This window comes from Cannabis sativa, chromosome 4, assembly GCF_029168945.1.
Source record: "Cannabis sativa cultivar Pink pepper isolate KNU-18-1 chromosome 4, ASM2916894v1, whole genome shotgun sequence".
Lineage (NCBI taxonomy): Eukaryota > Viridiplantae > Streptophyta > Magnoliopsida > Rosales > Cannabaceae > Cannabis > Cannabis sativa.
Window position 1 is genome coordinate 53161190 of NC_083604.1, and position 25134 is coordinate 53186323.

General features: G+C 35.1%; 2 protein-coding genes across 4 annotated transcripts; one reads left to right on the plus strand and one right to left on the minus strand.

The window, feature by feature from the left end:
- Positions 1 to 420: 420 nt before the first annotated feature.
- On the minus strand, positions 421 to 1372 carry LOC133036995 (uncharacterized mitochondrial protein AtMg00860-like). The gene is made up of 3 exons (XM_061113788.1): positions 1277 to 1372; positions 876 to 926; positions 421 to 828 (listed from the first exon to the last, which is right to left on the minus strand). Exons 1-3 carry the CDS (start codon positions 1370 to 1372, stop codon positions 421 to 423), a joined length of 555 nt encoding a protein of 184 aa, XP_060969771.1.
- A 15718-nt stretch (positions 1373 to 17090) lies between these two features.
- LOC115715764 (CRC domain-containing protein TSO1-like) lies at positions 17091 to 20184 on the plus strand. Of its 3 annotated transcripts, XM_061114190.1 has the most exons (4): positions 17125 to 17280; positions 18223 to 18383; positions 18465 to 19227; positions 19876 to 20184. In XM_061114190.1, the coding sequence occupies exons 1-4, from the start codon at positions 17263 to 17265 to the stop codon at positions 19927 to 19929; spliced, it is 996 nt and encodes a 331-aa protein (XP_060970173.1). In that variant the 5' UTR covers positions 17125 to 17262; the 3' UTR covers positions 19930 to 20184. The 3 variants fall into 3 exon arrangements, with proteins under 3 accessions (XP_030500295.2, XP_060970173.1, XP_060970174.1); XM_030644435.2 differs by lacking the exon at positions 19876 to 20184 and having other exon boundaries at positions 17091 to 17280; positions 18465 to 19523; XM_061114191.1 differs by lacking the exons at positions 17125 to 17280; positions 19876 to 20184 and adding an exon at positions 17599 to 17899 and having other exon boundaries at positions 18465 to 19523.
- The last annotated feature ends 4950 nt before the right edge of the window (positions 20185 to 25134 follow it).

A 25134-nucleotide genomic window follows, 5' to 3' on the forward strand; every position in this document is an offset into this window, starting at 1 on the left:
CTCTTCTCTGATCTTCACTAATCCTGGATCAGTTAATTGAGTAGCTTTAATTTGTTCTAACAGATCAGATTGTAGCGTCAAGTTATGAAGTTTAGCTACAACAAACTCGATGCTTGATCTGACCATGTCCTCTGCTAATTGAGGTGAAATCCGAATCATACTAATTACCTGCCTGGGACCATTCCTTCTTAGGGCATCAGCCACTACAATGGCCTTCCCAAGATGGTAAAGGATTTTAGAGTCATAATCCTTAACCAACTCTAATCAACGCCTCTGTCTCATATTTAAATCTTTTTGAGTAAAGAAATATTTGAGGCTCTTATGGTCAGTATAAATTTCACATTTCTCTCCGTAGAGATAATGCCGCCAAATCTTCAAAGCAAACACTACCACTGCAAGTTCTAGATCATGAGTCGGGTATCATTGTTCATATTCTTTCAACTGACGAGAGGCATAGGTGATAACCCGATCGGCCTGCATTAATACACACCCAAGACCCTGTCTGGATGCATCACAATAAACTACAAACTTTTCTTTATCAGAAGGTAGGGTTAACCATAGAGTTGTGATTAACCTCTGCTTTAGCTCCTGAAAGCTTGCTTCACACTTGTCCATTAACACAAATAACTGATTCTTTTTCGTAAGCTCGATAAAGGGCGTTGAAATATTAGAAATCCCCTCTACAAACTGACAGTAATAACTAGCCAGACCCAAGAAACTTTTAACCTCTGTAACTATTTTCACTCTCGGCCAATCCCTGACGGATTCAATCTTCGCCAGATCCACTTTAATTCCATCTTCACTGACAATGTGTCTAAGAAAGGACACCTGAGATAGCCAAAACTCACACTTCTTGAATTTGGCATACAACTTACGTTCTTGAAGACGATGTAGAACCATCTGAAGATGTTTCTCATGCTCCTATTCTGAATGAGAGTACACAAGGATGTCATCGATAAATACAATAACACAAATGTGAGGAAACCAGGTTCATAAAAGCTGCGGGAGCATTGGTTAGTCCAAAAGACATAAGCAGAAATTCGTAATGCCCATACCTAGTATGGAAAGTTGTCTTTAGAATGCCCTCCTCTCGAATTCTCAACTGATGATAGCCTGATCATAGGTCAAACTTAGAAAAGACCGTCTTCCCCTAAAGCTAATCAAAAAGATCATCGATCCTAGGTAAGGGATACTTGTTCTTGATTGTCAATTTATTCAATTCTCGGTAGTCCATACACATACGCAAAGATCCATCTTTCTTCTTGAAAAATAGTACAGGAGCTCCCAAGGGTGACATACTAGGCCGTAAAAACCCTGGGTCAAGTAACCCCTGAAGCTGAATTTTTAGTTCTTTAAGTTCTGCTAGAGCCATTCTGGAAGGGGCCTTAGAAACTGGTTCTGCTCCAGGTGCCAAATCAATAACAAAATCAATTTCTCTCTGAGGTGGTAAACCCAGAAGTTTATCAGGAAAAACATCTAAAATTCCCAAACCACCTTGATGTCTTCCCAAACCCTAGACATCCATCCCGTAACAATTCCCTAGGTGCCAGAATAAGAGCCCAATGCCCAGGTTGACATTTTGTCAACCTGGGCCATTTCTGAGGATTGTTTTTGAGAAGTATTCCAGGCATATTCTCAATTTTTCAACAAAGATTAAGATTCAACTATTTCTGGGGTCCAAACATAACTTCCAGGTGACCTGAAACTAGACCGAGCATCCAGGTTGACACCTGGCAGTGGGCCCAACGCCCAGGTTGACATATTATAAACCTGAGCTTTCTCTAATCAGCTTTCTAAAAAAGTATTCTGGGCATTTTTTCCAACATTAGAAATAATGAGATACAAGCAAACATGCGGAGAAAACCACAATTTGGAGGGCCTGGAAACAGAGCCCAGCACCCAGGTTGACCTGGTGTTGGGCTTAATGCCCAAGTCGACAATCAATCTGGTGCGCTGGTTTTGATCACTCAAATGCCAATTCTGTACCGAGAATTCTCTCTGATATGGTCAAAAACGGGGTCAAAGACCTTGTTCTCAAGTTCTAGAATCTTGGAAGTATCAAAACAGCATCTGAAAAGCTCTGAAATAAGCACCCAATGCCCAAGTTGACATATGGCCTAATGCATTGTGTTCTACTTATCCGATTTTGATTCCGTCTTGAACATTCATCTAGTTTTTCACAATAACTAAGAGACATGAAGTTAAAGTTGTCAAATTCACAACTTCACATTTTCACATTTTTGACAAGGTGATTTACTCAAAAACTGGATAATTTCGAGTTTCCCATTTCTACAGAACAGTATCATCTTAGAGAACTAGTGACCAGCTTCGTCAGAGCATAGAAATGGTCTAAGTGATGTTAAAATATCACTTAAACAAAAAAAGAAATACATCCCCAACACATTTTCCCCTTACATAGTGTCTAGGTTGACATCACATGTCAACCTGGGCGCTGGATGTTAACCTGGGCACTAGGCCCTGAACAACCTTCAATAAAATAGCCATAACTCCCTCAATATTGATCTAATTGACATCATTTAACTTGAATTTTGAAGATATTTCAGTGATCTATAATGTCATGTCTCACACTTTAATCGCAATTGTGAAGTTATTAATTCCAAATTTTACCCCTAAGAAAGTTACAAATTTAAGCTACAACTTACCCAAAGTGGGTCTCGCCGCCGTGACTCAAACTCTAAAAATTGATGATAAACCTCAAAAGTTAATTTTTACTGTTAGATCAACATCTACGGTCAAAAATAGCCTAAATATTATAAAATATTATAATTTGGAGAAAGAAAATAGAGAAGAGATGAGAATTTTTCAGTTTCTTATTTTTATGGGTGATCTCCTATTTATATAAATATCAAAGTCAAAGATTAGGAAACTGAGAAAAAAGGAATAGTAATTACAATTAATGGTAATAAAGAAAAGATTTGGACATCCATATTGTAACACCCTACTAGTTTAGGCGTGTTAACGTGTTTAAACTTCATTGTGCAGCTCGTTGCTAATCACTGAGTTTATTAAAAATCGTGATTATTTAAAACTTTATTTAATTACTTATAGATACAAAAATAATAGTATGTATAATTGGGATCCCGTTTACAAAATATTTATAAAAGTTTCATAGTGCATAATACAAAAGTTGTCGCCTAGCGACTGTATAAAATACGCTAAGCTATTCCAAACACCGTACGCTCTAGGCCTAACCGCCCCGACATGTACAATCTTAATTTGCTTGGTCTCCCGGTTGCTCTGCCCTAGCCTTGCTCTTACCTACACAAGCAAGTAATAACTGTGAGTCGATAGACCCATTAAGAGAAGCATGATCATAAACATAAACATATATCCAAACCGCAACCAGGCGCCCATACACCTAATCACAATCTACTAACTCAGTTAGGAACGTTCTCGATAAAGTATGACTAACTGCAAATCCAACTTATACTCAGTACTCTAGTCGTACTGATGTGGTAGCAGTTAGTTCATACTATCTGATAGCCTTGCATATATCTATTGGCATCTCTATGCAACTCTATATACACTTCACTAAAACCCTGATATGCTAATTTGATGGCTATTGATTTGCCTAACAGATGTATATTGGTCTCTCAGTGCAGCTCTATGTACACTTCATTGATACCCTGATATGTTATTCTGACGGCAACTAACATGTACGCTAAACATGTATACATATATGCAACCATTATACTACTCTTACCTCTCTTTCGAATTGAGGTGTGGCAGCCAATAGTTGCACGACGATTTATAGGCCCTTAAATCACATTATTCATAAACTTGATGAGTGACACGCTAAATCACTTTTCGGGGACAAAAACTTGAAACTAAAATTTTTCCTATCCATGAATAACATGGCAATACCCTAAATATCAAAAAAATGGGAAAAACTAGGGTTCCTTAAAATGCCCCAATCGGTAGACTAGTTCCCTAACTGGAATTTTGATTCTGTGAGGTTTCCTGGGGACCACCAAAATTTCGATTCCTACAGGTCCCACTGAACCGGTCGACCGATTCAGTGCAGGAAACACTCAAAGCCTTCTACACTCCTCAATTCAATTCCAAGCCACACAATAACTTCTAGATCACATATGTACATCATAATAAACATAATCCATGCAATAAAATAATCCAAGATAACCAAAATCAAAATCCACCATTAGAGAGCAAAGCTTGAGTGTATAAACTCAAACCTTGCTCAATCACGACAACAACCAACAAGAACAACTCAAAACAACTCAAATAACCTCAATATATCATCAAAATACAAAATCAACCAACTCTTAAAACCACAGAACCCTAATTACAAAAACATCTATAAGAACTTAACTTAAAGTTTAAGAAACCATAAAAACAGAGGCTAAAGAGTTTTACCTTAGCTTGATTCACAAAAGACTTGCTAGAAATCTTAAATTGAGCAGCTGAAACTCAACCTCTTGCTGGGTTTCCTTAAGGCTTGAGAGAAAGAAGGTCAAAGAGAGAGAAGATAATTTATGTGTTTTTCTTCTTGATTTACTTGAATAAAAGAAAATAAATGTAATCTTATCTATTATCAATCTAATAACATCAGCATATAATCTAAAAATCAAACCCACAAGAGGACAAAAGAGTCTTAAGGCACAAAATGACCCTTTGACCCCAACTTATACCAAAAAAACTTCTAAACCATTAATTTGGTCATTTCACACACATCGAAAACTCTTGACATTTCAAACGTCTAACTATATTGTCCCGCCACTACAAAAATACTACATGTGATTCTACTGGCCAAACGTCGCGCTTCAATGTATCCAGACACAGAACATGCAAAAAAAATTATAAAATTTCATATATGGCATAAATAATACACCTCGAATTCATATAAATCTCCATAAAATGATAAATCATAATTAATATTCTAGTTTCATAATTAAGCCTTAATTATCTACTAATTTCAAATTAAAATTAAGCGGTCTTTACACATATATTTATTAATATTTATAAAACTCCCCCTTGAATGTCCATAATAACTGCCTCATTAATAACCTCACCAAGAAAACCTAGTGGGACAAAACTCGATCAAGGAAAAAAGAGTGCAGTATGAAATTACTCCCCCTCATTTTGGCATTCATGGAGATTTTTTAATCGATACATTCTAATCTTGTGAACTATCTATTGATGTTGGTAATGAATTTGTGAATAAGTCTACAAGATTATCACTTCATCGAATTTGTTGAACATCGATATCACCATTCTCTTAAAAATTATTGGTAGTTCTTTATTAGATCTCAATCCACATGTTACTCAAATATGTTGTATCATTGATATTAACCATACACATTCTCGACTTTCCTCATGAATTGCAATTGTTATCTCAAATTTTTTCCACCTAACGTGGCATGTCCACGTAAGCCAAGACTGAGGACACGTAGAATATAGCCTTGTCAATAGCAGGACGAAGTCTCCTTACAAGGCATGGTAGAATCATCAAGAAACAAGCAAGAGGAGTTAAGCAGGCCATCAAAAAGCTGGACAACTATGCCTGGCTGACCAAAGGGAGTATATAGGCTTGTCAAGATGAGCAAATATGGCCGACCAGGGTTTGGGCACAAGCTGGCCGGCCAAAGGTGACTTTTAGAGTAAGGAGGTTCTTCTTTGAGAAAGGAAGTCTGACCTCTGCAATGAAATGTTATACTAAGACTAGCCAACACTTGCCAAAGCTGGTAGGAACATAACTTGCCAGACTCTGGTAGGAAAATGACCGACCAGACCCTAGCAGGAGCATGGCCAGCCAAAGCCTAGTCTGTAGACATTGTGTGGCCAGCCAGCCTACACTTGGTAGGTGCATGGTCAGCCAGCCTTTACTTGGCAAGCCTTTGGTGCGCAACCTTCATCTGTGGACAACAAGCTAAACTACAAACTGTGCCTTGATAGCCCACGAAAATATCAGCAACATCCCTATTTTCAAGGGATAATTAAGTCATTTAAACTTTATCAATTAATTATATAAATATAGCTTTCTTTCCTATTTGTAATGAATAATAGGGATGTAAGCTCTACTATATAAAGAGCATTAGTCAAACCCTAACTCTCTAAGTCTTAAGTCTCCAAGCCTCACTAAAGCTCTCAACTTAATGTCTGGAACCCTAACTCTCTCTCTCCCTCTCTTCTACATGCCCTAGGGCTCTCTCTCTCTCTTACTTGAGATTTGCTTACTTGATTCCTATATTGTAATCTTAAGAGAGCTACTGTAGATTCAATAACACTTGTTCTCAAAGTAGTATTATCTCTGGTATCAATACAACTAAAAGGAGATTAGGTCATTACCCGCTAACTAAGGAGGCTAAACCTCTACAAAATCTCGTGTCTTATTAACTTTTTTATTCTTGTTATGTAACACGTGGCAAGAATCAATAATAAATATGACTCCGCTGTTGGTTGGCTAAGTCTGAGGTCAACCATTTGGTGCTTCCATTGAGAGCGAGTTGTTAATTTATCTGATCAAACATCATGGTTAACATAAGGAGAACAACTCCAGCTACAACATCTGCCTCCTCGAGTCTTCCTCAAGATCCTATGGCCGCTGATCCTAATGATCATGATCCTATCACAAATGGAATCCCCACAAACCCAACATATATGGCCACTCCTGCCACTTCGGCAGGCACCACGAACCTGGCAAGTACAACTGGCCAGGTCGACACGACCAATCCAGTTAGTCTCAATGATCGACCTATGCCACCCAGGGAGGACCCTCCACTAGCACCTCGTACTAAACAAATGACCCATGTGGAGTAACCCTCAGGCATCACAATTAGATTTTGTCCCTAGTATTATGCTAGAGAGATGGGCCTAGAAATTGACAAGTCAGCCATTGTGCGGGCCCCATGTAGACTTCAAAGAAGATATCGAGTTATCTAGACTTAGATAAGCCATCTGACAAGTCGCCCAATCGAAGAACCACGCGTTGTTGGCTGCTATTTACACAACAGAGACACAAATTTATAGATTGATGGATAATCAAGTTTACATCCTCTGATCTCACCAGGCAGAGCTGGACTGCCATAATTAAGAAGCTAGCGATCTAATAAGGTAGTAAAATGAGAGAACTGTTGGACGAGGTCAGGATCTCATTAAATATCCTCTACAAGGGAGATATTCAATAGATCAGGGAGGGTCTATCAATAAACTATCCAACCAGGTTCCTAGGAACCAGGACAGACCTTCCCTTACCTGAAGGAGGACATGTCTTGCCACGAAGATTTTGTGGCGAGAACACCTAGATTCTAAAAACCAGCGGTCTAAGGGGTTGATCAACAATCTCAAGCTCAACAACACCCCTAATTGGTTAACCTCTGGCTGGCGATCCCCTTGGTGGTACACCTCTGGTCGGCAAGTAGGGTAAACTCCCATCCCGGGGCCCCTAGGAAATAGTAACCCAAATGCCAATCTTTAACTAGCTAGGTTCAAGAATGGGTGAAAACACCCAAGATAACAACTTGAAAAGTGAGTCTAATCACTTCAATATCTAGATCCACCTAACTCCAGCAACTGGTGTGATCTACTCCCTATCAACACACAGGCTACATCAGCTAATCAAGGGAGAACGGGTGGCCAAACCCTACCCAACATAGGGTTGGCTAGCCATGAAAAATTGCCCATAATGGGATTGGTGGGCCAAGGCTAGTCCACCTCTCTAGGAATGGCCAACCAAACCTTGGCCCATTCGAGGTTACAACCCAATCAAGAGGGGTCAATCATCCAAGTCGCTGCAGTTGCAGATCCTTCTGTGCAAGCATAATTGGATTAAATAAGAGACATGATCAAGGGCCTAGCTAGCCTAAAACCTTTCGACCTTGAACTGGATAGGTCAAGGGGATCACCATTCTCGGTATATATCAATGCCTTGCCCTTACCCATGCCTAAGTTTAAGATGCTGATATGAAAGATGTATACCGAACAAGAAGATGCACTAGCTCACATCAAGTACTTCGAGATGCAAATCGATGTCCAGAAAATTACTAGTGATGTGGGGTGTTGAATTTTCCCAGCAACGCTAATAGAAATAGCTTAGCAATGGTACTTTAATCTATCTCTAAGAAAATTCAATTCTGGGAATGAGTTTTCTCGAGAATTCTACTGTTGTTCTCAAAAAGTGATCAACCGATAGCTGGGTCATATAGATCTGATACTTGCCACGTGTTACACAAATAGAATAAAAAAAGCAATAAACACAGAGTTTTGTCATAGAGGTTTGGCCCCCTTGTGATAGCGAGTAATGACCTACTCCCCTTTTGGTTGTATTGATACCTAGAGATAATACTATTCAAATCACTATAGGTGGGATCTGATATAGCTCTCTATAAGGATACAAAACATGAATCAATAGGTAGATCATTAATGAGAGAGTGAGATTGTCTTAGAGGTGTGTGAGAGAAATGAAGAGAAGAGAGGGAGAGAGAGCCTTATTGAGCGTGTACAAGAGAGAGAGAGAGAGAGAGAGAGAGAGAGAGAGAGAGGATAAGGTTTCAGACTTAGAGTGATTTAGAGGCTTAGTGACATAGGTTTTTAGGCTAGGGTTAAGGCCTTTATATAGGAGGACTAAACCCTAGATTACAAGTTTAAATCCTAGATATTTACAAAGCTTGTTAGATAATTACAAAAGATTAAAGTGCCCTTGAATCTAGATATTGTTCAGCCATTCTATTGGGCTTTTAAGGCCCAATTTGCAGCCCATGCCTTGTGTCCACATTTTGGATTGTACATAGAGTCTTGCTAGGTCAATCTTGGTTGCCTATAGACCTACAAGGATGTCTGGTTGGCCATGGTCTTGCCAAGTCAATCCTGATCGGCCATGGTCCTACCAGGACCTAGCAGGACAAGGCCTATAAGATTTGGCAGGACAAGGCCTACAGGATCTGGCAGGACTTTGCAAGTCACTATAGCTCCACCAATAGGGAGCCAGCCTTTGAGTGTAGAGGCCAATCTCTTTCAAGTTGAGGACAGCTTTGTACACCATTTCCTTGTAGAGACCACGTTCCCTTGGTTGAACGAAAGCTTCCTTTGTCCGGAAGTCACTTCCTGGCCGACCAGCTTGTGCACAGATCCTGGCCAGCCTGTAGGCTCACCCTGGCGGGACTATAGGCTTCTGTTGGCTGGCCAAGGATGTTGGAACAGCTCCTTTAGGGCTCACTTCACTCCATTCGGTTGTTGCTTGATGGTTTTGCAATAACTTTCCTAGATGCCCTGTTCTGCTACTAGCATGGATGTACTCCACTTGTACCCTATCTTTGGCTTACGTGGATATGCCACATCAGAAGGAAAATTGTTTGGATAACATCTACAGAGAGTTCTAATCCTTCACATTGATACCATCGCAGTTGAAAGACCTTGTCGAGGTCAAACAATGACAAGGAGAACCTTTAAAGGATTACCTCCAAAAGGGTCATGGTCGAGGCCACCAAGGTCAAAGGCCGATATATGGCCATACTAGGGGGCATCCTTCCATTGAGTGGCTTCTGGAAAGATATCTAGAGGATCTCAACCAACAACATGAAGGATTTTCTTGACAGAGCTGACGACTTTATGAAGTTAGACGAAGCTATCTAACAAGCCTAGACATGGCAAGTTGGCAATAGGCAGTCTTAGGGTGCCCCATAGCCCCACAACTTTCCAAATGCGCATGTAGGAACTAACACTTCTGTGCAGACCTCTAGTGGCAAGAACACTAGGGGTAAGCGGAACAATAACAGCTCTGGAAGAAACAGTGGCAAAAAGGGGAAGTACAACACTTCTCCCACGACACGAAACTAGGAAGATAAGGAGAAAAGGTTCACCTACTTCACCCTCATAATGGAGAAACCTGAGACCATCTACATGACCACTAAGGGAACTATCCCATACATGAAGCCCCCTCCTATCAAAAAGGATATGAGCAAGTGGGACATGTCAAAGTTCTGCCAGTTTCACAATGACTTCAGCCACGACACCAACAAGTGTTAGAATTTAAAGAAGGAGATTGAATTCCTCATAAGGAAAAAAAATCCCCACTTTCTTTGTTATGTGTGGATTGACCAATCTCATGCACAAGGTGCACAAAATGGAGACCCTATGCCACCTTCAGTGGCGGATCACTTAGGGGTCATTATTGGCGAACCCCACATTGCAGGAGAGACCAGCAAGACTAGAGATTGCTATGCTTGGACACTGTTTCATGAGCCTAAAAGCGATATCCTGTCCATAAAAAAGGGGCTCCAAGCAACCGAAGCTCGGAGAAACCACTACCTCTTTCACAAAAGAAGATGCTGCTCAAGTCAATTTCCCACACAATCACTGTTGGAATTTATTTTACCAGGATCTTAGATTTACTAACAAGTATGTTATTTAACATCCTAAATATGAACTTCTAAAATGATATGAAATAAACACACATAAAGTATAAGAAACCTTGCAGTGGTTGCAGCAGAATATAATATTTCCTAGGGGTGCACACGGGTCGGGTATTCAGGTTTTTGGGGTTTCAGGTTTGGGTTTTTAGGCTTCGGGTCTTGGAAATGCATAATTGAACCCGGTTTTTGGGTGTACGGGTGCGCCGGGTATCGGGTCAGGTTTTTTCGGATTGGGTGTCGTCAGGTTACGGTCCTATTAGACTGAGCCCGAATGTTTAATTTATGGGCTGAAATAAAATTTAATTTTTAAAAATACCATTTGTTTTATTTTTAACATTAGTTGGACCTTTTTGTTTTTTATAATTAATATTTTTTTCATATTGTACAATATTCTATATTATAATTAATATGTAGTGCTTTACTGCTTTATATATAGTAGTGTTAGTAATAAGTATATGTTTTTTAATAAAAAGGTGAAAACTGAGAACTGCTTTATATATAATATGTAATAATAATATGTTAGTAATACTATGCTTTTTAATGAGCTAGATGAGTGTTAGTAATAAGTATATATTTTTTAATAATAAGTGTATACACCCACTGAAAATTGAAGACAAAAGGAAAATAGGAAATATGAGAACCAGTCAGAGAAGAGAACATATCTCGCCGGAGAAGAGAACATATCTCGCCGGAGAAGAGAGCAGTCGCCGTCGCCGATTGGCGGGTGGACACAGGACGCCGAACTGAGCCGAAAAGAGAACCACTCACCGTCGTGGGTGGGTGCCTACCATGCGTGGGTGGGTGTCAAGTCAACTGGTCACTAGTGTGGGTGAGTCGACTGGTACTGGTTTAAGAGTGTATATAGATTCACATTTCACACAGAATTGAAAATTGAGTATTGAGAAGAGAATACGAATAGGCTTAGCTTTTGTTTGAAATTGAATGTAATAAATTAGAAATTATTTATTACTAATTTAGGGGTGCATAATACATTTATGATTTATACAATAATAGATTAGTAATAGGCTTAGATTCTGTCAGATAATTAAGAATACAAATAGTCGACGAATAGGTTTCTTTTTGAAATGATATTAATTATTAAATTAGTAATTAAGTATTAATTTTTTAATTAAAAAAAATTATAATTTCGGGTTACGGGTTATAAACCGACTAGAAAAAAACCAAAAATCAATCCCGAACCCGAAACCCGTTTGGAGTCCTTTTCGGGTTGAACCCACCCGACCACACGGGTTTTTGGGTGATCGGTTTTTTTGGCGGCAGGTCGGGGCGGGTAGTCAGATTTTTTGGGTTTGCAGGTCTAATTGTGCACCCCTAATGTCTCATTCCACTCAGATCTCTAACCCTTGTATCCTTTCTGTAGAAGAATATCACCAAGATCTGAGCCCGAATGTCCTTCTCTTGAATCTGGATTCTTCACAATCTTTCACACTATGATTGAGATACCACTTGATGTGTGTGGGCACTCACTCACTCACTATAGGGTTCGGTTTTCAGAAGAGAGGAAGAGAGAGAAGGTGGCGGCTAGGTATAGGAAGAAGGCTTTGAGTTTTTCTCTAAAGGAATGAGATGCATCATCTTTTTCCTGAAGCCATCACTATCATTTTATAGTAAACCACTTAGGGTTAGGTTATATTTATTTGGCATTAAAATAATGAAAAAATAAATGATAAATAGACTACATAGTGGCCGACCATGTATAGGATAATGGGCCCCACTTTACAATTTTTCCATTTTATCATTTTCACATCTCATTTTCTCAAAAACAATAATTTTCTAATTTAACCATTTAAATGCCAATTCTAATTATTTAATAACTAAAATTAATTATTAAATAGGATTGTCATTTAATATATTTGTTAATTAGACTAATCAAAGTCTCTTAATTAACAAATGAACCCTAGAAACTCTTTCTTCACTTTGCCCTTGCTTAGTGAAAATTCATAAACTAGACATAGTCTAATTTTAGAATTATAATTGATTAATCAAAATCAATTAACTAATCTTACAAGTAGTATTATCTCAACTAGTATGGGGACCATGGGCCTATATATCTGAGCTTCCAATAAGCAGACCAAGAACTTACCAGGTAAATTCACTGACTTATTAATTTCTTGTTGCATCCACTCATAGAACTTGGAATTGCACACTCAGTTATATAAAACGCTCTATATGTTCCACGATATAGATACGCTATTACTTATCCATTGTTATAATCCCAATAATCAATGATCCTCTATAGATGATTTACATTGTATAGGGATTAAATTACTGTTACACCCTTCAATGTATTTTATCTTTAAAACACTTAGCCACCTATAAATGATATTTCAGTGAAACATAATCACTGAAATGAGTACTCAACCATTTATCTCTGTTTAGCCAAGCTCGAAGGAAATCATCATTTCACTTCTATTTGCTAGATAGAAGTTATAGATTCCATGTCTATGTTTGGCGCTCCCACTCAATTGCACTACCATGTTCCCAAAATGTACGTATCACCCTGACCAAAAAGTAGGCTCAACTAACAAATCAAAGAACATGTATAATACTCTTGAGATCGAACCTAACCATATCACGATTAAGATCATTTGATCTAGGATCAACTAGGTGATATTGAATTGAATACATATTACGGTAAGTTTAACATATCTGAATCAAAGTTCAATATCGGTCCCTTCCGATGCATACTCCAGACATCCAACCCAAGCTTTACATTAACCAATGTCCTGGAAAGAACATAGCACTTATCCAAGGTGCAAGTAAACTATGTTGTAGATTGTCATATCAGTTAAACCCTCTGTGTACTGATAAATCTAGGAATATATATTTAATCACATAATCTTGATTACTTTCCATTGTGCTGACGACACAATAAACAAGAACATAAATGTGATAAGGATTTGGATGAATTTATAAATCAACTAAACATATAAATGATAAAATGAACCAAATGACACACAAAGTGATGAAAATACTTCTGTTTCTTTATTGATATTTAAAAGATAAAGATTACATTGAAATGGAGTTTGATTTAGGCCATAAAACCCAACAATGACCCCTTGTCATTACTACACAAATTAAGAATATGACCGTTGTAAGATGCATAGTGGACATGGAGTCTCCTCCAACATTCTTTTCAGATCAACATATGAAGAGATAGGGGCTCCAACTAACCAATGTGGCATCCTGCACACAAGTAATGTATGGCTTCTTTGGGCAAGGCATTGCACCCATTTAGCATTGGAAATAAAATCAGTAATGATAAAATTCTAAGGGAAAACTTGGACTTCTTCGCATGGTCACATGGAGACATGGTCAGAATAGACCCTTCTATGATGACCCATGCCTTAAACATTGGTCCAAACTTCTTACCTGTGTAACAAAAAAGGAGGTTATTAGAAAAACAATGCGCCCAAGCCCTCAAAGATGAAGTCAAAAGGCTACAGGCCTATGACTTCATCACCGAGGCATTCTATCCACTTTGGGTATCCAACCCTGTGCTCATGCCCAAACCAAATAAAAAGTAAAGAGTGTGCATAGACTTCACCAACCTGAACAAAGCATGTCCAAAGGACTACTTTCTGCTTCCAAGGATCAACCAGATCATGATGCATCCACCAGATCAAGCCAAGCTGCTTCTGGAAAATACTGACGCCTACCTTCAATAATTTCTTGCAAAATTGCCTATAACATCTAGAGGTTTCTTCTTAACCAGATTTAAAGAGATGATCCCTAATTTTCTCATCATTTATTTCAAGAATGGTTTGAGGTCTTCAAATTTTGGGCTTATATTCTATGGCATAAAATTGAGGACAAACCAATTCTAAAGATTCTGGGATTGCAAATTCAAGGATCAATTGGGACATGATAATAAAAAATACCCCAATTCCAAGAAAAACAAAGCACAAATAAAACCCAAAAACTCTGTGAATCATAATAACCTTAAATTTTCTAGCCCTAAAATCCAAGCACTCAAAACCAAATTACCCAAGCAAGAAAACAATGCAGATAAGAAAAACACATACCAATAAATTGAAATTGAACACACAAAGGAAGCATCAACAAAGAGAAATGCCACTTACTAGTTTGATGAGATGTTCTGTGCAAAAAAGGACTTATTGGTGAAGATTCTGATGATCGAAAAGCTGGGTCATGATGACTTTGAAGAGAAGGAGCACAATCAGATGAGATCTGCAAGAAGAATGTGAGAGACAAAGAGGGCATGCAAATATAAAAGAGAGGGTGGTTGAGATTTTGTCAAAGCTTGAAGGTTTGTAGGCTGAAGATGGAAAAAATGATGCACAATTTCAAATTTATTCCTAAAAGATGGCAACCATTCGATTAAGGGTAATCTAATCAAACAGATGGGAATTGTACAAGAAAATAACAGTCAGAGAATTAAATGAGAAATGATGTGCCTCCAAGTTTTGAACCGCTAAAATTCTAAGCATGCAAATTTTTGGGAAAAATACAATAATACCGTTGAAGACATTTAAAAAAGTCATTTTTAATTAAAAATTTCCTTTTAATTAAAAAGTCATTTTTAATTAAAAAAGCACTTTTTAGGGGGCAATTGTTATACCTGAAATTCGGCTATCAACCAAAAGCTGACACGTGTACTTCAGGAGGAATATGAATCAACTCAATGATTATAGTATTAAATTGCATCATTAAATGCAACTTAAATAATTCGTTTCAATAAATTATAGTCGATAAAAATATTCAAACTCACTACCACATAAGCAAATGCCAGATAAGAATAATAACTATTGCCCGTTAAAGATTAGTGAGATAATAAGTCCATCTCGGATAGACAGAGTGTCTAATAAATGTTCAAGACAAGATAACAAAGATCTTGCAGCTCATTGACCCACATACTTGGGAGTAAGAGCTTCTAACTCATTGACCAACATACTTGGGAGTAAGAGCCTGCAGCTCATTGACCTACATACTTAGGAATAAGAGCTGGCAACTAATTTATCCACGTATGTATACATGGAGAGAATAACCATACATTCATCCATCTCGCCCTCTATATGATAGAATAACCACCTCGCTAATATCATTATAATACAAGACACTGCAAGGAGGAGTATATCTATACTTAGCGTTTTTTCCTACAATGACGGTAAAAGACAACTCGTACTTAGCGAGAAACAACCTACATACTCAGCATAACCATTTAAGGATAAAGACAAAAGAGCGGTTGGATAGTTACTAAATATTATCCCATGTGCATAGAAATGAAATGTGGGGAATGTCCACATTTCATGAGCAGTTATAAATGATTAAAGTCCAATGAAAATAACTGCCACCCTGTACACATATAAATCGCGATTGGATCTATGGTAAAAAATGACGGCAAATTTATGAGAAAAAGCTATCTATGATATTGATTGTACTCTGTATCCAAATTAACATCCCTAATAAGATAGACTTGTAGAGTATGTAGATTTTAACTACAAAATTATGTAAAAATATCTAATGATCATTTTTTATTATCATTAATTATGTAGTATATTTATTACGTAAAGGTTTATATATTTGGTTAATAAAAATCTGCGTTAACATTATGTATTGTATTTTAGGAGTGTCGTCTTCAATTATGAGTGCGTGAATAAAATAAAAAGACAATTGTAATTGAACTTTAAAAAAAACAAAAATTTAAATCAATATTTCCAGATCCGTGGCGCTAGATGAATGCGAATTTTCTGTTATTGTCATGATCAGAATTGAATAATTACAGGATTAAAAATTTGGAAAACAACTTTAATGCAACAATTATGACATTATCAAATATGTGTTGATATGTGTATTTTAGATTAAACCTGTTTTGGATCGATTGGGAACTCCATTATTCGTTCAGAACTACATTTTTTTGAATCTGTAATTTGAATATAGGAGGATTAATTTGCGGAATCTGAATCGTAATTGATGGTGAATTTGTGTTTCAAACCAATTTATATGCAATGTTGTTTACCAATCAGTAATGATTGATTTTCTAAATAATTTCTTCTTTTTTTCCAGTCACGTTGCCCAAATTAATGGTGGATCATCGGCTGGTTGGGTTTATTTGCTGTTATTGTCCTCGTTTGATCGCACGATGGCTTTGAGGATGAGAAAAGTGATTCATGTGTTTGTGCTGCTTGAAATTGTGTGTAAGAGGTATTCTTGTAAGTTTTTTTTTATGTGGGTTGTATAATAATTATAATAGCAGCTCAATGTATCATTGTAATTTTTTTTTTATCTTTTTTAGATATAATAGGAAAAAAGTCTTTAGATTTAATCCAATAACGAATAATTAAAGAATAATTTGAATTTCTAAGCTTAACTTACGTACGTAATTAAAAAAATAAAAAAAAATATATGAAAAATATATTTATATAAAATATTTAAATCGAACTTAATCTTTTTTATTTTTTTATTGCTAATTTTTTTAATTTTGTTTTTCTTCCGATGAAACAATTTCAGGCTATTTTTTTTTTTAATTTGTCCATTTAGATAAAAATAATTAAACATAAAAACTTAAATTTTTCTAATATTACTTATATATGGGTAATACTCATTAAAAATACACCTACTATCTATATCTTTATATATTAAAAGTGCCTATCTAACGGCAATTCTTGGTTTAACAGAATATACTTTACAAATAAAAGAATATTCTGTTAAATTTAACCCCAAAAAGAATCGTCCACCATTTTTTTTGAATCGTTTTCTCACTCTCAATTGGAGTAACTTTCCTTTCCTTTTAGTTGAATCGTTTTCTCACTATCAATCGGAGTCGACGATTGAAGAATAGTTCCTCGGGAAAAGCCTTCGCCTCTTTCTCTTTTCCCAGTCCCAGAATGTAATGTTTCAGATTTTCAAGGTACGAGTATATTAATAAATATATATATATTCATCTAGAAAACATGATTGTGAATGGGAAATCTTTTGGGGTCGGTTCGTTTTTTTAGTTTGAGTTTTTGTTTTAGTTTATGGGTATTTTTTCGGTGTGTGTGTGTGAAGACATTGATCTCATAAAGCTCTCTGTTTTTTTTTTTCTTTTGGGTTTGTTTGTTATTATGGGTCTGGGATGTTTGAGCTTTTTCTTGAGAAAGTTAATGCTCTTTCTCAAGTAAATATTATTTATCCATAATTGAGTATTATGTTCAAGAGGTTTATAAAAACTTTTGATGTTGAAAAGAAAACTGCCCTACTGGTTTTTTGCTTCTGTGAAAATTGTTAGAATGAAGTTTGGATCTCGATTTCAACCTAAAGCATGCAATTTTAAGTATAAATCGCTTTGCCATTCTTCTTTTAAAAACTTTGCCGTTTCGGCATTGTATTTTTTTTTTTTACTTGTTTCGATATTTTCAATAATAATGAGCACATTATTATGGGATTTCTGGTAAGGTTGTGCAGAGAAGTGTTTTTTCTTTTCTTCTTTATACCCATGCGTCTGTTGCAAGAGATACAGAATTGAAGACCCCTCAATTTCAATGGAGGTTTTCATTTACTTTCTCTTAGTTGTAGTGACTTTTGAGACTAAAATATTTTCTCTTTATACTGATTTTGTTGCTGTAACTAAACCATTATGTGCAAAAATCCTTTTCACAATTATTTATTTACACACCAATTTTTTTTTTCTTTTTCTGTTCTTCTTCTGTGTTATTGTGAATTTTTTGACCAGAAGTTAGTATTTCTAAAAAAGTATTATATTCATTTTAAATGGTACTGTGCTTTTAATGGTTGATTGTATTTGTGTAAACTTGTTTCTCTTTTTCACTTCTCGTTTCCTTGTACTAAAATCTTTTTCAATATTGTGCAGGATTCTCCTGTCTTCAATTATATCAGTAGCCTTTCTCCTATCAAGCCAGTGAAGTCTCTTCACATTACTCAGACCTTTAGCTCTCTTAGTTTTGGATCTCCTCCATCAGTTTTCACTTCACCCCATGTCAGTTCTAACAAGGAGTCAAGATTTCTCAGGAGGTAATTTGATATTGGTCTTCTTCTTATTATAGGCCCTATCTATTTTTTCTGTATCTAAGAATACCTTTTTCATCTCTTTAGGTACAATACTTATGATCAAGCAAAGCCTGAGGTTTCTTCAGAAAATGGAGTTGATGTTCCTGCAAGTGATGATGCTGTCATTGAAACGGTCCAAGTATACAACAACTCGGTTGAGCTTCGTGAAAATCGTAAATCAGATGTTAATGTTGAAGAAGCTTCTGCTGGGCCACAAAATGAAGGTTCAGCTTTTGTGATTGAGCTACCACGTGTTTTGAAGTATGATTGTGGTAGCCCTGATTGTGTCTCAACGCCTCATGATGTTGTGGCGGATTTTGAATCCAATTCGAGTGATCCATCGGCTAATCTTGTTCCTCATGTGCAAGTGGCACCTGAAATTGGTCCATCTGATAATGAAGCCCAAATCCAAGAAGTGTGTCTGAGTGAGTCGAAAAAACAAGGGGCCATAGGTGACTGGGAATGTCTAATGTCTGATGCTATCTTGATTTTTGATTCACCCAACACTTCAGAGACTTTTAAGGGGCTGATTCATGATTCACTGGAGCCTGTTGGCAGGTGTAGTAATTTTCTTGGGACAGAATTCCAACAAAATGAGATTAATAATGAGCATGAAATGCAAATTGTAGATCCAGGTTGTTCTGAACAACATAATGGAGAAGAACCCCTTTCTCAAACTGGAGATGTCAGTCATTTGGAGGATATGGAACAAACACATGATAGGTTTAATTCAAATAGTGGCATGGCTACCAATCCAAGTAAGCGAAAGGATAAGGAAGCTAAAACCCGCATGGCATTTACTTGCAAGGTAAAAGCAACAGATTTCCATTCCCTTTGCTGCATCTTTTCTACTATTGTAGAGGAACGGTCGTAGGTTGTTGGGGACACTTTATTCTCATCTTTGTGATTACTTGGTGTCAATCTTCTGCATACAATTTATATGTCATGATCTCCAAATGGTACAACTGTAAAATTAAATATGGTTTAAGCAACTGCTTCTTTTTGTAATTCTAAAATGATATACTTGTTCACTTGTTAACATCAGCCACTTTCTCTTAAAAAAACAAAATGAAAAAAAATCATGTTCAATTTTTTTATGCTGAATATTTATGCTGCTACCTAATTTTGTGTTGAATTTTGGTTCTTCGAGATCTTCTAATGCTAATTTATGGACTTTGAGGTTTTGATTCTGGTGGGGTTTTGGAACAATTACCTAAAATTTTGTGTTTTTTGTTCAGTTTGTCATTTATCGAGTAGTGGTGAATTGTTGACTTCTGAAATGAAATTTTGCCCAAATACTAGCTTTGTCATTATAGGAATTTATTATTTAAGCTTCATACTATCTTTTTAATCATATTCGGACGAGGTAACTATAAAAAAATAAATATGTAAAATTTATACATTTTCGTACATAGAAATACATTAAAACTTATAACTAATCATTTTTTTTTTACAGAATCATAAGTTGTTTGTCCAAAAAACTACGAAGCAATTATCAGCCAAAAAATAGAGAATTCAGTTGTACGTAGATGCAAACCGAACAATGACTTCAAAGTACAATCAGTTCACCATTCAAGCAGTTGAACCAATGGAAGATTAGGCCGAAGTTACCTTTTTTTTTTTTTTTTACATTAATTTTATTTTATTTAGTGTTGAGACTTTTCTTGGTGTCGAGCTTCTTTTTCTTTCTCTTGACTTGTTATTTATGGATTTACATGGAGTAGTGTATGCAAGTATTTCATATACCCAGTTTTCTAAAAATAAATAATAAGTATTATTTTATTATAATTTATATATACCTAATTATATTTTACCAACCAATTATAATAGTACAAATATTAATTTGATAAAACAAATTATTCGTATGATCATACCTTTACATACAATCTAAATAAGAAGAAATAAAAAAAAAAACTAAATTTTACCTAAAACTAATATTTACGTGCCTCGGCACGTAACTCCTACCTAGTATATTAATTGTAACACCGGCTCCACCATTATAACCAGTACTGCGGTTATTTGTACACAGTAGTGCCATATAGAGAAACTGGCGCTCAAGTGCCTCTAATCCACAAAAGATTTATTTGTAGTAAGTGAAAAGAAAATCAAATAAAATATTGTACTTTTTCATCAATGATCTATACAACGCAAAGATCGACCATCTCAATACCATTGCTCAAACAGTCAGCTGTTCTCGGAAGATTCGAGATCTACACATCATTATGATTAAGGTACATTGTATTTATTCTACCTTGCAAATCGATTATATAAATTTGTGACAAGAATATAACTAAACGTTCTCAATAAATTACAATTTATGGCTTACAATTATTAGAAAAAAAAAAAAAACTTTATTGCTGGAGTGGATAGAGAATGAAAGTAACATAATGAGTACAAATACGAGTAGCCAAGCCCTTGAGACCTTCATGAAAGTTGTAAATATACGAATTTCTTAGTGCTCATGTCATCCAAATTTGTCTATCAACCAAAATTGTTTCTTTTTAACATCTTTGTTGACCGAATATACGAGGGAATAATTCCCTTGATTATAATCTGATTATATTATATAAGTTTAAATGAATGAATAATCTGAATATTATATGTTATATATAAGATAGGTTAAAATATTAAAATTTGATACATTATACATTAATACGAGATTAATATATATAATGTGATTCAGAGTAACATATATATAATATTCACATAAAATGCAACATAAGAGTAGAGTTACTTACATTTGTAACCTCCACAATTATCACCAATATTAAGTGTGTAAAAAAGTGTTATACATTTTAATTTGAAATTCTATAATGCTATAGGAGTTATGATGTAATCTCTACATTTATCACCAATATTAAGTGTGTAAAAAAGTGTTACGCATCTTAATTTGAAATTCTATAATGTTATAGGAGTTATGGTGTGTATACGAGTTACATTTGAGTCCATAACATCTAAGAGAGTTATGAGTTTGAATTTTAAAGTGTGTGATCTTAAATATTATAAATAGAGGTCTTTGGTTCACTTGTGGAGACACCTTTTTCGTGAGTTTCTATCAAAGAGAGCACCTTCCTAGAAACTATAAGCTTGGTAAATCCAGAAAGCTATTTCCATTTATTTCTTCCCTAAGTGCTTGTGGTAGGGAGAAATAAGCTTTTGGACAAAGGTGTAAAACCTTGTTCAAGTTTTGTGATTCTCCTACTTGGCACTCGGTGTTAGTGGTGTTGAGATTGTTCTCACATATAATACTACTATTTATATTGTGTTTTTGTAATCTTCTCTTCATCTTCTTTTCTATATTTATGTATATATTTTGTCAAGAGTTGTAACATTATTTTATCAATATTATTGTATTTCTTGTCTTTGAGTTGTATTTTGGCATTAGATTTTCTATTGAAGCACTAATAAATTTCCAACAATAAAAAGCTTACCCTTCTACCTAGCTTCAATCGAAGGTGAGACCATCAAAATGATGAATGAAGACCTAATGAGGTTGGATAGGTTTGATGGATCCAACTTTACTAGGTGGCAAGACAAAGTGAGGTTTTTCTTGATCACATTCAAGATAGCATATATTCTTGAGTCTACTTTGAAGCCTCTACCCGCTCAATCTGAGAAAGACACCCCCGAGATTGTGGAGAATAGAAGGAAGAAAGAGGAGGACAATCTCCTATGTAGAGGCCATATTCTAAATGCCTTGTCTGATAGGCTATATGATCTCTACACTAATACTAAATCCGAAAAGGAGATTTGGAATGCTTTGGAAGCAAAATGCAAGGAGAAGGAAGAAGGTACAAGAAAATTTTTAATTTCACAATATTTTGAATTTTCTTTTAGTGATGCTAAAGATCTTCTTCCTCAAATCCATGAGTTACAAACCATTGTGAACAAGTTAAAGGTTCTCAACATTAAGCTTCCTGAGACATTTCAAGTTGGTGCAATTGTGGCAAAGTTGCCACCAACTTGGAAGGGATATAGGAAAATAATCTTCTATAAAAATGAGGATTATTCGTTAGAAGAGATCCAAAATCATATTCGAATCAAAGAGAAATCGAAATTTAGAGATAATGGAAATGTGAAAGAACCTAAAGATGAGATTTCTAAAGCCAATGCGGTCTCAAACAAGCATCACAAAGGCAACAACAATAATAAAAGAGGTGGAAAATATTTGGGTCTAAGAAAAAACATTAGCCAATTCAAAGAAGTGAGAGGCCATTATTTTGTGTGTGGAAAATCTGGGCACTACGCAAGAGATTGTAGGCCTCGTAAGGATCCAATTACATCGTAATAATTCAACGTAAAATAATTTCAGAGAAAAAAATTACATAAAATTCATATGCCACAATAATGGCTTATAATTTTTCCTAGAAAAGTAAAAGTAATTCGTACACCGGATGATTCATATACACATCGCATATATATATAATACAAGAAAACTCGCATAATATTTAATATATATACATAATAGAACTAATTCTAGTACCATTTTTTGTTTTGTGGCACTAAATTTGGTGTGGAGCTTAAGCATTTAATAAGATTATCATCCTACCACATCTTAGCATCTTCAACATCTCTATATATATATTAAATTAGAAAATAATAAGATGAACAAAAAAGTTACGTCTTGATGAACCAACAAGTATCTTTGAGTATTTTCGTAAATCGTATTCAAGAAACAATAATGTCTCACACTATGATTTTCTAGATCAAGAAAAATACACAAGGATCAGTCTTGGTAAATAGGATATAAAAAATATATTCGTAGATTTTTTCTCAACATGAACAAGGACAGTTTTTACTTGAAAGAAAAAAAATTATATTTGATTCAACTTTTTAGGTTTTCTAAATATATCATACATATATATAGATTTAGATTTATACAAGTATATTGATTATAACTAATAAAATAATATTAAGTGTTTAATTAATTAAGTTATTTATTTATTTAAAAATAATAAATAATCATATTATAATACTTAAATTAATATATGTAGCTAATATTTTTATTGATATTATTTTCAAATATAAATATTTAATTTAAAGTAATAAGTATCTAATAACTAATTAAGAGAACATTTTAACCACCTAGAGATAATCTCTCAACAACTTCGAGAGAATATCCAATCAGCCCAAAAAGACACAATATATGAAAAGAATTAAGAATATTCAAATAAGCATGAAGAGATAAATATTATTTTCATCTATTAACTTTTTATTTAATATATATACATATGACGATTTTAGGTATATGGTACAATGATACTTAAAAATAATTCTTTTGCTGCGTACCTAATTTAGTATTATAAAACTAAAAAATTAAGTGAGAGTTTGTTAATCATAGATATGGAAATCTATAGCTACTATGTTATTAGTGAAATGCGAGATTCGTTCTAGCTAAGTTAGAGTATTTAATGATAGAGTGATCATATTAGTTCACTCAAATATCATTAAGTCAACTAGATGATTTAAGGATAAAATATAATTAAATGGATAAAACAATAATTTTAAGAAATTTTTACATGAAAAATTCTTTTTACACACTTTATTACAAAATTACCCTCACACGCCTATTACTACATTTCTACTTACAAAGTTATTTTTATTACACATTTACCACTTACTCATCATACCATGCATACACGTGTGCTCTCCCCATGCATCATCAATCAAATCATACTCTCTTCCCTCTCTTTTTTCATTTTGTTTTCATTTCATTTTCGATTCTTCATTTCTGTTCTCTAAGTTCATTTTGAATTCAAGTAACCTCCATTAACCACCCATAATTTATCACGTTTTTCCCTCTTATTTTTGGTTCATCCACGAATTTTCAACTTCCTCTTAGCCCACGATTTAGCAACTGTTTTTCCCTCTCTGTTTCATTTTTTTTCAATCTTATTTATACCATGGCAATCACTCGGTCATCTTCATCCCCTTCTCCAGTTCTCAAAAAGAAATAAAAAATGGGCAAGAAATCTTTGGCCAACAAATCCAAGGGTAAACGCCCAATCATTGATGATTTTGATTCTGATTTTGAAGCTCCAATGGCGAAGCGTGTGAGACCCCAGTCTTCGAAGAAAACGAAGCTGAACTTGGAGGAGCCCACGCTTCCAGAAATTTCTGGGAAAAAATTTCAAAAATCTATTACACATCTTGAAGATCGGATCGAGGTTGGTTTTTAGTTTTATTTTCGTTTCCCCCTTTCTGCCATTTATGTTTTACCCAGATTTTGGCGTTTTCATGTTCATTATGCTTTGTGTGATTTTAGGGTTTCATTTGCGCATTTTGTTTCATGTTTTTAAATTTTTTAGTTATTTATTGTTGCTTTTGATCATTTCATTTGATTCGTGCAGGTGTTGTTCTTTAATTTTGTTTTGTTTTCTTTATTTTCAGTGTTTTTTTGTGCTTACAGGTTATGTGTTTTGTTTTCGTTTTTGGTGTTTTCAATCAGTCTTCGGTAGTTTCTTTTCAGTTTTTTAATAGTTTGTTACTGGTATGTTTTGATGTGTTTTCGATTTTCATTAGGTTTAGTTGTTTGCTGTTATATTTTAGATTTCAAAACGATTTTCAAATCTTTGCTCTATATTTTTCTATAGTTGTATATTTTTTTTAGTTTGTTTGTTGTTTTAATATAGTTTTGTTGTTCTTCTTATACTGCATTTTTCGATTTCTTTTAGGGTTAGTTGTTTACTGTTTTTTTTTATGTTTCCAAACGATT

Coding starts and splice junctions, on each gene's coding strand:
- LOC133036995 (XM_061113788.1), bottom strand. CDS start 1,372: ATGGCTCTAGCAGAACTTAAAGAACTAAAAATTCAGCTTCAGGGGTTA. Junction 927..1,276: donor TGTCACCCTTGGGAGCTCCT/GTACTATTTTTC, acceptor ACTCTCATTCAG/AATAGGAGCATGAGAAACAT. Junction 829..875: donor TCTACATCGTCTTCAAGAAC/GTAAGTTGTATG, acceptor TGGCTATCTCAG/GTGTCCTTTCTTAGACACAT.
- LOC115715764 (XM_030644435.2), top strand. Junction 18,384..18,464: donor GAGTCAAGATTTCTCAGGAG/GTAATTTGATAT, acceptor TCATCTCTTTAG/GTACAATACTTATGATCAAG.